The 13,596-nt window shown below is 40.5% G+C and overlaps 1 protein-coding gene across 2 annotated transcripts in view; it reads left to right on the forward strand.

Annotated features, from left to right (window-relative positions):
- Positions 1 to 13,131, forward strand: part of znf827 (zinc finger protein 827) — a 66,101-nt gene extending 52,970 nt beyond the window's left edge. Inside the window, exons 7-15 of one of the 2 annotated variants that reach the window (XM_086082408.1) lie at positions 599 to 653; positions 740 to 840; positions 2,430 to 2,567; positions 5,220 to 5,397; positions 6,471 to 6,637; positions 7,537 to 7,749; positions 8,652 to 8,829; positions 9,621 to 9,673; positions 9,803 to 9,948. In XM_086082408.1, coding sequence (XP_085938534.1) covers positions 599 to 653; positions 740 to 840; positions 2,430 to 2,567; positions 5,220 to 5,397; positions 6,471 to 6,637; positions 7,537 to 7,749; positions 8,652 to 8,829; positions 9,621 to 9,669 — 1,079 coding nt within the window. In that variant the 3' untranslated portion in view covers positions 9,670 to 9,673; positions 9,803 to 9,948. Of the gene's footprint in view, positions 1 to 598; positions 654 to 739; positions 841 to 2,429; positions 2,568 to 5,219; positions 5,398 to 6,470; positions 6,638 to 7,536; positions 7,750 to 8,651; positions 8,830 to 9,620; positions 9,674 to 9,802 lie in introns of both variants that reach the window. The other variant, XM_086082407.1, reaches the window with a different exon arrangement.
- Positions 13,132 to 13,596: the final 465 nt, after the last annotated feature.

The raw sequence follows: 13,596 nt of genomic DNA on the forward strand, positions 1-13,596 counted from the left end.
TTTCTTGGCTGTCGGCAGGATGTTTTCTGTCCTGTTTGAATTAGCATGTTAAGAACCTCTGACAAATGGAAATCAGGTAAGGCCAGAGATGTTGTTTGGTTGCGTCACGGCACAAAGAGAAGCGTTGTAATGAGCTTTTGACATAAATTGAAAAGAATTTAAATAAATAATAGTGCCTTGAAGAAGCATGGCCTATAGAGGGAGCCGTGGCCGGTTGGTGGTTCGTCTGCATGTGAGAGTTCAGATTCAAATTCAGATTCCGAATATTTATTGTCAGTTTGGGCTTGAGTTGTGGTTTACAGCTTGAAAATATAACAAACAATGGAAAAAAAAACAAAGACATGATAACAGCTAGCATCAATACTTGCGATTTTAGAAGCAATGGATATTTAAAACACAAAGAGTTGCACAACATGCATAATGGGTGCATAAATACATAAGGGGAATGTCATCTAAAAACAAACAATGTATTTACGTCCTCAACCGTATCCAGTCATACATTCTTGATCCTCTGCGAGGAGCTGAGAGGTCTACATCCGTCTGTATGTCTTAAAACTGCCCCCGAAGTAGCCACAAATGTTTTATTTTTGTTTTCCAGAAAAAGTGAGCAAAGCCAACAACCACAAGGATGGCAACATGGTGGGGATTAACAGGTGAGTCGATGACAACAAAGACCATAAAACAGAAAAAAATGTGCTTGTTGTCAACATGGCTTTGGTTTCCTCTACATCTTTTCCAGTCCGTTCTTGGACGAGTGCTTTCGACAATCACCCTTCAACTCGCGTTCCAAAAGCTCCTCCCCCGCAGAGGCCAGCTCCTCCACCCGGCCGCCTTTCCACGGTAACGCGCGCACACATGCATATACTCCTTTTAGTAGTGAAAAACACAGGAAAAGACAAAGGCATTTTCCACCCACATCTCAATTAACTACATTGTGTCAACCTCCAGCTCCCGGCTTAGATCTCAAACGAACCTTTGGGCTCCATGCCCCCCTTGCCCGGGGCGTCCCCCCAGTCTCCTTTACTGTGGCAGCCGGCAGTCCAGAGGTTAATTAGCCTGTGCCAGCTTTACCTGTCCCTCTGCCAGTTAATGGAAATCTGATTGGCTCCTGGGTGTCAAAGAGTGGCCTGAAAGTTAATTCCGCACCCCCACCGCACACACGCGCACACATTTTTCCCTTGTGCGTTTGAACCGCTGCTGCTCCCTTTAACTCCACTCCTCTTTTAAGTCGTTATCTGCTCTCCGTGTGAACAAATCCACACCCGCGCTTCCTCGTTCCGCTTGTCTTTGACTCGTATTTTTAGACACTTTTTATTGTAAAATGTTGCATTGTATCTTGAGTATTTTCCTGTTAGCATCAGTGGAGAAAAAAAATACACAAATATAAAAAGTTTTAAACAAATTGTTGAAAAACACACAAATATGAGGGAAAATAATTATAATTGTTTTTGAATATGTTGTATTTAAATATTCAACATTATAAAAGGTGAAAAAATGCATGAAAAAATGTTTTACAATAATAAAACACGCCGCCCAAAATATTAAATATTAGACTGTAATATAAAAAAACCATATATATATATATATATATATACAGTAAATACATTTATTAACATCAACAACAAAATGCCAAAAAAGATTAGATGAAGAATAAATACCAGAAAAAATATAAAAGACTAAAAGTACAAAATTATGACACAACTAAAAACAAAAAATAATTCAAAAAAACTACATGAAAATACATACATAAAAATAAATAAAAAACAATACATAAATCAGATCAGATACAAATACGCATTTTAGGACAAAATATTACGTGACAATATTTATTTAGGAAAAAAATAGAGGAATATCAGATGAAAAATACACAAATACTAGGAAAAAAATAGAAACATTTAAGCCGACAATACAATAACTAAGCTAAGTGCTACATGAAACAGATTTATTGTTTACCATTATTTACTGTATGTAGCAACACACTGCAGCGGAAACACAAATCAGACCAAACTGCGTGTGGCTTTAACGTTGTCTCGTTAAGTCTTGGGGTGGTTAGCCACAATCCTGTTTCTCTTGCCTGTGTCCGTCTCTGTTAAATGGAACTAATTAGACAATCGCCCTCTTGAAACCCTGCAGAGCGACCTAATTGGCTTAATCGGACTTGCTGTTTGTCAGGTGGCCGCCTCCCAAGTTTGGCCGGCTTGTTAAAGCCTGACGTGACCGGGCCGTGCCTCTCTTCTCACCTGCGAGGCCTTGATTGGCTTAGACTCATTAGAAGGTCTGGGAAAATACCAGACTGCCTTTTTACTCCCTGCAGTTTGGGAATCCCTGTCCAGACGCTGCTAACGTCAAGGCTACACCAAAAAAACGTTCACGGGGGTCAACATGACTCAACTTGTGCGTGTGCGTGCGTGCGTGTGTGTGTGTTGTAGATTCCGAAAAGGAAGAAGGCCAACCAGGTAATGGCATCGCCCAGTGGCGGCTCAACGAGCAGCTCTACCCGTGTCCCGTCTGTGGGAAAGTATTTGGAAGGCAGCAGACGCTATCGCGCCACCTGGCACTACACACAGGTAACAACCACGCCAGAAATGAGAACATTGCACCTCACCATAATTGTGACCAAAATAGTCACGGTTATCAGTATTACATAATTGGATAGAGTTAGGTACGTGTACCCAAAGCAGTGATTGGCAAAGGGTGATACATGCACCACTTGTGTTAGGCAAGCTACCTCCTAGTGGTGTGCAAAATAATCATTGCCAAAGAACAGTTCAGTTGTATTTAACTTTGAATTTTTACATGTAATCTTAACTCTTTCATGCACAAATTATAATAACCTACATCAGGGTTTTTTTTCTCAACCGTTTATTTATATATATATATATATATATATATATATATTTTTTATTATTTTTTTTTTTTACTTACATTTGGGGGGGTAATGTACATTTGAGCAACTGAAATATGTTTGTAAGAAAAGAATAAATAACAAAAAAATAATTGTAAACACTATCGAAAATGTCTGTTTGGTTTTTAACATTGTGCTAACATTTAGCATAATTCAAAACTACGACATGTATTGCAAAACATTTACCCATTTGTCTTTTTTTCTGGCAACCCTTCATCACTGCCGCTGTCATCATCCCCACTTGAGTCAGGTGGTATATAGTCGACTATTTTGTAGGTTTTGCTAGCATGTTCTGCACCAGACCACTAAAAAACATAAGGACCAGGATCCTTACTCTTAATATGAGAACTAAAATCCATAAAATATTGCTTTAATACAAATTAAATGTTTTAAAGCAAAAAAAATAAAAATTAATTACTGCAGATGAAGTATTTTCAAAAGCAACAAAGTTACAGCAACACTAAGTTGTAGTCACAATACAGCTAAGTCCAACGTCCAATTTAGTGGACTCATGATCAATCGCCATTTCCTCAAATTACAAAATCAATACTTGGATATTTTAACAATTATATTACTCTTTAGTTGTTGCTTGATGTCCTAATATATTTTTTACTTGCAAGGACATCCTGGAATAGAAGCAATAGACACTTATTCCTTACTTGCACTTTACATCTGAACTTCTGTCGGCCATCTTGTTGTCAGCCTTTTTTTTTTTTTGCACTTACAAACATTGACTAAATGTCAAGACACTAGCACAATACTGTCCACTGGAGTGGCTAATGGCCAACTGTGGCAAAACGATGAATTTATATAAGAGAGAACAACGTTTCAACAGCTGTCCACTGTCGTAACCACGATCCGTGAAAGGGTTAAAGGTCTGTTTATTTTTTCAACAATAGTATCTTGAAACTACTCACAGAGGGGCTTTTCGAAAACTTGATGTGTATTAGAATCATAAATCAATAGCACAAGGATGCTAAATATGAAACAACCATTGAAACATATTGAATTATATCATGAATATAAGCGGCCAGTACCAGTTCTGACTCAGTCGTCGTGCCGATGGCTCATAACCACCATCCAAACGGGCTTAATTATGACAATTGCGTTTGCATTTACTTAATTTGAACATGTGCACAGGTTGCATATGAATATGTGTTGAACATATATCATTTTGATTATATTTGATAACAACATGGGGAGATTATGTCAGTTTAGCACATTGATCATGTGCAACCGAAACACAAAAATGTTAATCCTTTGGATTTGCTTTATTCAAACATGTACATCGATTGCACATGATTAATAAGTGGTAAACTGAACTATTTTTTTTCTTCTTCTCCTCCCAAAATAAACAAATGTGCTTTTACTATTTTATTTTTATTTTATTTCTTTCACCACACTGATTTTCCAGCATAGCGGACACCTATTTTATCTGTAGCTGCTATCGCTAACGTTGTTGCGCTAACTAATCATGTGGCTTCCGAGGTATGAATTTTGGTAAACGAGGTTGACTCCTTTTAAAGAGATTACAACCATGATTAGTCTCACCGGGAAAAGTTCCCCATCTGAAGACCCCATTTGAATGCCCCCAGCCCACATCCTTCATGGATCCTCTCTGTCGTTGCTTCTTCTCATCCCGCTTTTGAGATGCGTGGGACGCGTCCTCCTCAGGAGGGGGCGGGGCGGTGCAGTGCAGTGAGTCGTTGTGGGCTGGGGATGGCATAGCGCTCCTAATCAAAGAGCGCACAAATTGAGACTCGTGTAGATGCCCCCCCCCCCCCCCCCCACACCCCGACACAATTGGACATGCTCGCGCGCGCGCACACACGCCATCTGAGCGTGTTGGCTGCGAACAGCTTGGCCGCACCGCAGAGAGCAGAAGCTGGGGCATATGTCACCATGGTGGTCTTCTTGGTCTCCCCGGCGACATAAAGGTTGCCTGGCTTTGTGTCCTTTGGGCAAATGAAGTGTGTGTGTGTGTGTGTGTGTGTTTCGACACAGCAATGATGTGTTGTTATGTTGATATATTGAAACAAAATAGACGAGACATGTGACAAAGAAATTATACCAGCGATACAGTCGTACAAGTGAAAACACCCGATCCTGTCTACAGCTCTGCAAAAACAAGGTTCGATTATGTTCATGCTCGTGAACATTTTTCCCGGCCTCTTCGGATGAAATTGACAGCAGGTTTAGTGAAGGTGAGGCAGGGCTAAGTAATGAGATGTAAACTCGCTCTCGAGTGTGACTAATCTGAGTTGATGTTTGCGTGTGTGTGTGTTTTTGTTTTTGTTGTTTTTTTTTGTGGCAGAGGAAAGGAAGTACAAATGTCACCTGTGCCCCTACGCCGCCAAGTGCAGGGCCAACCTCAATCAGCACCTGACCATCCACTCCGTCAAGCTGGTCAACACGGACGCCGAGCAGATCGTCAGCGCCGTCGCCGCCGCGACGGACGGCGCCGAGCGCAAGAACTGCGCCTACTACTACAGGTGATCAGAAATGATGATCCCTTACTATTTTTACGGACGATCAAGTGTACGTTTTCGTGTCATTGAAATACAAAACGCAAAAAAAGCCAAAAAGAAACGACAATCTCGTGAGATTTGCTGAAGATTTTGTCCGTCCAATTTATTCAACTTTAGAGTTTCTAATCTGGTTGTTTACATTTAAGTATTTTTTTTTAGAAGAGAAGTGTAGCAGTAGTACAGCATTATATGTAATTGACTGAATGAAATAATTAATAAAACAAACAAAATTAAAATATAAGTGTAATACCAAGTAATTAATACATCTATTAAAATATAGTTAAAGTATTGATAATTTAAAAGGAATCTCCAGTTCTGGGTAAAAATGTATTAAATACAAATGAAATAAAACTATATGTAATCTATAATATAACGAATATAGATATTTTTTAACACATAACATTTCTCCAGTTCCATCTTAAATTCTGGCACCAAATAAGTAGTGAATGAAATAAATAAAATTCAATGATTATAATATAAACATTAAAATGTAATCATTATTGCAAGCTAAATAGAAATATATATATTTCCTCCACATGCGGCTTTTTAATTAATAAAAAAAAAAATCAGTTTATTTATATATATATATATATATACATGCAAAAAAGTTCTTCCCTATAATTCAGGTAATGAATACATAATGAAATGATAATTAATAAATACAATATGAATAAAATTCCTCAGTTTCGTCAATGTGCAGGATTTAGCCCAAAAAAATAAAATATTAATAGAAAAGATCTTTGTGTTCTGGCTGTAAACCAATTAATAATGTCCTTGATTTGTCATTACCAAAGCAGTTTAATCATCGCCGATTCACATTATGCTCACTATTCTGTGGCCAAGAGACATTAGCTTAGCTGAATATAAAGACAAGGCGTCGCGACGCCCCGTTTTTCAAGTGGAATGACTTCCCATTGCTTTTGGCGGATCTAATGAATCCATCACTGGACTAATCTGCATCAAAGCTCTCAAAGGAAGCCAAGCTGCGCCACTTGCTCGACACGTAGCGTCTCACTCGCTTTTTTTCTCTCTTGCAGCTGCCATGTTTGCGGCTTCCAGACGGAGCTCAACGCCCAGTTCGTGGGCCACATGTCGCTCCATGTGGACAAGGAGCAGTGGATGTTCTCGCTGTGCTGCAGCGTCTGCGACTTTGTGTGCATGGAGGAGAGCGACATGAAGAGCCACATAAGCACCGGACACGCAGGTACCCGCTTTTTGCAAATCTTACGCGGCTCGCAAAGTGGCCGGCTTAAAATAGCTCACTGGGAAACGTCTGTTGGCGAGCCAGGCAATGTCAGACTTGGTTGAATAAAACAAAGTTACAACAGTGAAGGTTGTTTTAGTTGACTGAAACTAAAATTAAAAAAAAAATCGTTAACGAAATAAAATAAAAACGAAAATGCTTTTTACATTTTTGAAACTACATTTTACATTTACAAAACTAACTATAATTATAGTGACAATGTCTTTAACTTCCGTCTTTGGTAATTAGTTTAATACATGAGCCTTTGGGGTTGATTTTAAATGTGATTTAAGTATATTTATTTCAATATTAACCGGAATAAGGACAAAAGTGATGTCATCGAGCAGCAGCCAATAGAAAAGCAGCTTCAGCGATGACGTCGCTTTTTGACGACAATTTTTGTCGTGTTTGACTTTTGGCTCCAATGGCTCGCCTTACTTGCTTTTTTCATTTAATTCAGCCAAAACTCAACGCTAGGTAAGAATTGCGTTGCTTTTTTCATTTTGCCATGGTGCTTATTAAATATTGCACACAAGTAATACGCAACATTTTTAAAACAAAAAAGCAAAAACAAAGCATTTTTTAAATGACTAAAACTAACAAAAACTCACAGAGCCGCCCTGAAAACTAATTAATTAAATTAAATTAATACTAATACTATAATACAAATTCCAAAACTATAATAACCCTACAGTGAAGTTAAACTTGGTTAATTAAAACAGGTTTATAGCCAAGTTGGCTTAAAAAAAAAAAGAAGTCATGTGTCAAATGTAGGTTATTAAAACAAAACAAAACAAAACAAAGAGAAACTTGCATGTATCTGTTGACCTTTGTCATCTTCTCGTCTCGTAACATTCCAGGCCTGAACTCGAGGAGTCCTCTGAGCGAGACCAAGAGCACGTCGTCGTCCCTCTCGGCGCTCAGCGACTCGCTCAACAGCTCGGAAGGCGGCGACTTCACGCACGGCAGTGGCGAAGAACTCAAAAGCCTGCTGGCCCCGCCCTCCTTGGCAGGCAGCCAATCCAGCTCCGGGAGCCACTCGGGCTCGGGAACGGAGGACAAATCCGATAAAGGTAAAAGGATTGAAATGTAAATACAGGCGTGCCTCGACTTGGGAATATTGTGGAACATAGGGAAACATTTTCGTACTTCCAAAAGTCTGAATGAAATCGAGTGCAAAACAATAAAATAATACAGCACAACCTGAGGTTTCCATGACCTCATAACCTTAAATGTTGGGACATTCTAAAACAGAGGACCCACTGAATCTATCTTTCCTAATGGAACGCTGAGTAATTTTGACATTAATGTTGCGTGGACCTAGTACAGAGCCTTGTGGAACACCGACAGTATCTATTCACAGGGGGTCCTCATTTTACAACAAAATTCACTTCCTGCAGTGGCAATGTTACCATGATTTGTACATAAGTCTGTCATTTTTTAATTGCGCGCCATGTTGTCCAGCTAAAACAAGTCTGGTGAATAATATTTCCTTATTGTTGTATAGTAAGAACCTTAACCAATTACAGTCCACTCAAAGGGAAGTAAAAATAAAAAATAAAGAATCTCTAAGGGTACTGTAAGTCCTCAAAGTTGAAGGTGGCGCGCTTTTTTTTTACGTTCTTTTCATTGTCCATTGTTTTATACAATATAGTGCTATATTTGTCTTTATTAAAAAATTATAGATGAACAATTACTGGAATTCAAACTTCTCAATGTTGTAGAATGCAATTTTCAAATCGCAGCAGCTTCAATTCTTCACGAAACCGTAAAAAATAAATAAATAAAAAGACCAGATTATTGATTTTAATCTATTTATTTTTATATTAGTTTTTTTAATGTAATTTAATATATATTTTATATATTTTTTTATTTGTTTTAATTAATGATTAAAAATAATAATAATCCTTATTATTATTATTGATGAGTGTCTGTCCAAATGAACGACCACCAACGTTTCCATCCCTCTGGCCAGGCTTCGAGTGCGTCTTCTGCACGTTTGTGTGCAAGACGCGCAGCATGTACGAACGCCACCTGCAGATCCACCTGATCACGCGCATGTTCGAGTGCGACGTTTGTCACAAGTTCCTCAAGACGCCCGAGCAGCTGCTGGAGCACAAGAAATGTCACAGCGTCCCTACCGGAGGACTCAAGTAAGGAAAGCAAGTACAGTCACACCTTTCCTAAGCTCCGCCCATCCTCCCTCACCCGTCACACACGTATACATACTGTACATGGTGTCATTGAGGGAACGTTTACACGGATTTGTGTAATGTCGGCGAAAATCCCCCCAAAAATCGGAAATGAACCCTTTCGACTCACGTGGTGGCACTGACTGAAAGAAGCTAGAAGTTAGCATCGATGCTAATATTGCTATTAACAGTGGTGCGATAATGCTTTACACCAGTAGGGGGAGCCCACGGGATTATAGCACTCATCACAGTATTTTTTTTTTGTGACTCATGACTCTAATTCCGAACATTTCTGTGTATTATTGAAGTGGTGCCTTGAGATATGAGTTTAATTTGTTACACGACAACGCTCACAACTCAAAACACTTGTTTTAAATCATCTTTCTATTAAGATTTATTTTGAGAAGATTGTCCGGCGTATTTGTATTAGGAAAGAAAAAAATCTGTCATCCACATCAATTATTTTCCTCTTCATTGTCCTTTTTTTACATTTTTTATTTTTACCTTCATCTCCGTCAATCTTCCTCATCTTCCTCTCCGTTGTCTTGAGTTTTGAGGAGCAACTCCCACCTGTTAGTGATCCAGCGTCGCTGTGGCGTCACACCACAAACAAAAAGACGGCAGCCAAATTATCATGAGGCTGGTCAAGTATCAGTTGTCTTGATGTCAGAGGTTTTCAAGCCTGAAATTAGACGCAGGCGGCCGCCTCCAAATTTCATATGCAGGAAAAACCCTGTGATTCTGTTCTGCAGGGTTTGTGAGGCGCTTTGGGGCCCAGAGCAGATGAAAGGTGCTATTTAAAAATGTAAGTGCCGCTCCATTCCTCACCCGCGCCCCCTCCCGTCCATCACGATCAACATCCGGCCGCGTCCGCGCCGGCCCCGCCGCCTTCAACTCTATCTCCTGTCCTCTCCCGACCCCGCCCCCTTTGCAGGTGCCCCTTCTGCATCTACTCCAGCAGTCGTCCGGCGGCCATGGAGTGCCACCTGAAGACGCACCTCCAGACGGAGCACCGCTGCCGCATCTGCCAGGGACTGTGGCCCGACCGCCCCTCCCTGGAGGCCCACGCGCGCGCCCACCGCCTGGGCAACCACTACCGCTGCGAGCGCTGCGGCTACCTGTCCAAGACGGCCAACAAGCTCATCGAGCACGTGCGCGTGCACACGGGCGAGCGGCCCTTCCACTGCGACCGCTGCCCGTACCGCTGCAAGCGCAAGGACAACCTCAACCTGCACAAGAGGCTCAAACACGCGCCGCCCGCACCCCGGGCCCAGGCGACGACGGCGGCGGCAATGGCGGCGGAGGAGGAGGCGGGTGGCGGCGGGGCAGGGCGGGAGACGCCGGGCCGACTGGCCGCGTCCCGGGCGCTGCGCTCCGTCGCCATGACCCGCACGCTGGGCGGCGGCCCCCGTCTGGCCCGCCCCCACAGTAGCGACGACGCGGAGCCGTACAGGAACTGCCAGCGGGCGCACCTGATCCCCCTCACCACCTTGTTCACCCACAAGTTCACATTCCACCCCTCGCCCCGCCTCCCTGCCGCCGCCCCCTCTCCCGCCTCACACAAACACTCCTTCCTGGCCTACCTGGGACTCACGGAGAGGGCCGAGACTGTTTGACTCGTTTTGTTTTTTTCAATCAGACCACCAGAAACATTTCTCAGAGCTGTACATGCTAACAGGTTAAAAAAAAAAAAAAAAAAAACATTTATATCCAAAAGCTGCTTTTTTTTCCCTCCTAAGTTGATTGAATTTGACGACTGCTACGTTGGACGAGCACTTAGCCGCAGGAAGCTAACCGTTTTCTAGCTCGTTTTCAAGCTGCATCGAGATAGCATGCCTCTTCTGTGTTTCAAAGCTAGCTTAGGAAGCTAACGTTGACTTTTTGGTCGGGTTTTTTCGGCGCAGACGGAACCAATGAAACGGACAAAGGCTCGTTTCCAAAGCAGACGCCTCGAACCACGCACTTATTTATCAATCTTGTACATAGTTTTGTAGCCCCTTTTTGTCCTTCTTTTTCATTTTGGTCATTTTCTTTTTGTATGATGGTCAAACCATGTTATGCTTAGCTGCTGCCTGACGTCACTTCTTATTTTATTTTTATTTTACTGCTAAGCTATGAGAATCAAACCTAAACATTTGACAAAACATCCCAATTGAAGATCATTTTTGCACTCACCCGATCCCCGACGACAAAAAGATTATATACCGTGCTAACGGGTTAGCGGAGGCGGCTGGCTGGAACTCGGCCGGTCGCCGCAGAGCCGATTCAAATGGTGCTTTTTGAAGCTTTTTGTAATTTTTGTGTACAAAAAAAGAAGCTAAATAACTAGAAAAAAAAATGTTCCAAAATGACTTGAATGAATGTATTTTTGTTGATGTAAAAAAAAAAAAAACAGTGTGAACAGGGACATCTTGTGTGCTGGTAAAAAGACAGAAAATTGCCACTTTTTTTTTTTTACGGAAAAAAAAGTTTTTGTTTATTGTTTCTTTTTACTGAGCCTTTATCATGAAATATGTTTTTACTAACAATCATCCCTCAACTTTCAGCAGACACAGTCACGATAGGATGGGCATTTGATGAAAGTTACTCAGCTGTTGCCATGCCAGAAATTAATAATTGTGGATGTTGGCCTGAGCTGATATCACAATCAAGCATTTTGCCTTAACAACAAATCCAGGAGGGCTTTGCTTTACAACCGAGTTGTAATGTAACCCAAATTTGTACACAAGTCGGAAACCTATGCTACGCTAACATAGTTGCAAATTCACTTATTAAAATCACAGTAAATATTTAAATTAGAAACACTTATAGGCTATAAAGAAAATCTATTGATAAACAGAAAACATGGCGCCAACTGATTCTGAGCCTTCTGCACCGTGTTTATGTTCTTAGGCACACACAAAATAATTGTGTGACATTTGCAACCTCATATCAGTACAGTCATAAACCAAGGACCAGCCTGCTATTCCCTTCTTTTCTTCCAACCAAGTACTTTTGAGATTTTTGTTGAGTGGACTGAGTACAGAGCCCTGTGGAACACCGTCAGTATCTCTGATCGACTATCATGCCCATCCCTATTAGTTGAATTTGATCCCACCCCTCAAAAGATCAACTTTGCACTTAATTTCATGAGCGTGTCTAAGGCAAAAAGCACTTAAAACCCTTCGAAAGTGCTGGCTGGGAAAAACAACTCAATCAAGACACCATTAGGCTCCGCCCATGCAGGCACTATCGTTAAATGGAGGCAAATTGTGGGAATTAGAGAGTCAAGAGGTGAAGCTCATCCTGGGAGCTCAAAGGGCCCCCAGGCTAAATTTGTGATCAGCGTTTTGTTTTTGTTTTTTTGCTTTTGCACAGCGCTGCACTTTTATGTCACGATGAGACTCGACGGACGTGTTCGGAATACAACAGTTGCGGCACAGCTTTTCGTTTCAAATTCGATTTGATTTTTCAAAAGCTTTACTCGTTAAGTTGTTTGTTGAGTGAAAGTATGTATCTCCACATTTTGTATTTTTTTATTGTTTTTTTGTAATAATGGTAACTTGAAAAAAATTATATCAAGGTCAGGAAATGTTTTTTGTTTTTCAAAATTGAAAACGTTTTCAAACAAATAGAAGAAATTCTCTTTTTTTTCTTCTTTTTTACAAAAATAGGAAAACCATTTTAACTTCAAAAGAAAAGCTTTTTTCTTAAAGAAAAATGTTAAGATCTTTTTTTATATCTTACTAAATATCCTAAAATGTGGATGTACATGTTTTTTACTGGACAAAATCATCATGTGGCCTTCAAAGCCTGAATCCCTTACTTTTTAAAGGGACTCTTTCTGTACCCTTTTTTTTTTTCTTTTCTTTTTGTTGCCCATGACACAAATGCATTTTTTCAACCCTTGTTTTGTATCGTTTTCTTTTCTACGTTAAATGATGCCAGATTGTACGAGAGAATTGTTTTCGACCAAAACGTACGTAGCCGCGGGACGTGATGTTAGGATGCAATCCGTCACGTCCTGTTTTGTTTTGTTGTCTCCCTGTTCTTTGCCAAGTCGCTATCAGTGTCTTTTTTTTTTTTAGATGCTCGTTGCAATTCAATCAAGCCCCGCCCCCCCCCAAAACAAACTTTAGTAATAATAATAAGCAATTATTTGAGCCTTGCATATGTTTTTTGGTATGGAAACTTTGCACTCCCCTGCTGTTAGCATGACTTCTCAACACTTGGTCCCTCAGTTAGCATTTTAGCACTTGTTTTCTTGGTTAGGGGCGTTTTTATGACGGGGAGGAGGGAGGGAGGGAGGGAGCGAGGGAGGGAGGGGGTTCAACCCACTGCATCTGCTTTGGTATATGCTGTACAAAGCTTTTTTTATATGATTATTATTATTATTACTCCATGGTTAAGGCTGTACAGGGTTGTGACAATAATTGGTAAATAGATCATTTGTACTTTTTTTTTTCTTTTTTTGGTATTCTTTTTATGTTCAACATGCCGGATTTAAATGTAACAGGATTTGAAAGTAAAGCTTACATCAAATATTAGCAAGTCTTCTTGTCTTGTTTGCTCACACTTTCCAAAAGTCTTAAAAGTACTTTTAAGTATTACTGATCTGCTTTAAATGGACTCAAAAGATAGTAAATTGACTTTTTAATGGTTTGCATACACATCTCCAGGGCTGGACTGGCCATCTGGCATACAAGGCAGATGCCCGGCGGCACCATTTAATTATCTTCTTTTTTTTTG

Source organism: Leptonotus elevatus, chromosome 8 (assembly GCF_054856555.1).
Source record: "Leptonotus elevatus isolate MCC_2025b chromosome 8, RoL_Lele_1.0, whole genome shotgun sequence".
Classification (NCBI taxonomy): Eukaryota; Metazoa; Chordata; class Actinopteri; order Syngnathiformes; family Syngnathidae; genus Leptonotus; species Leptonotus elevatus.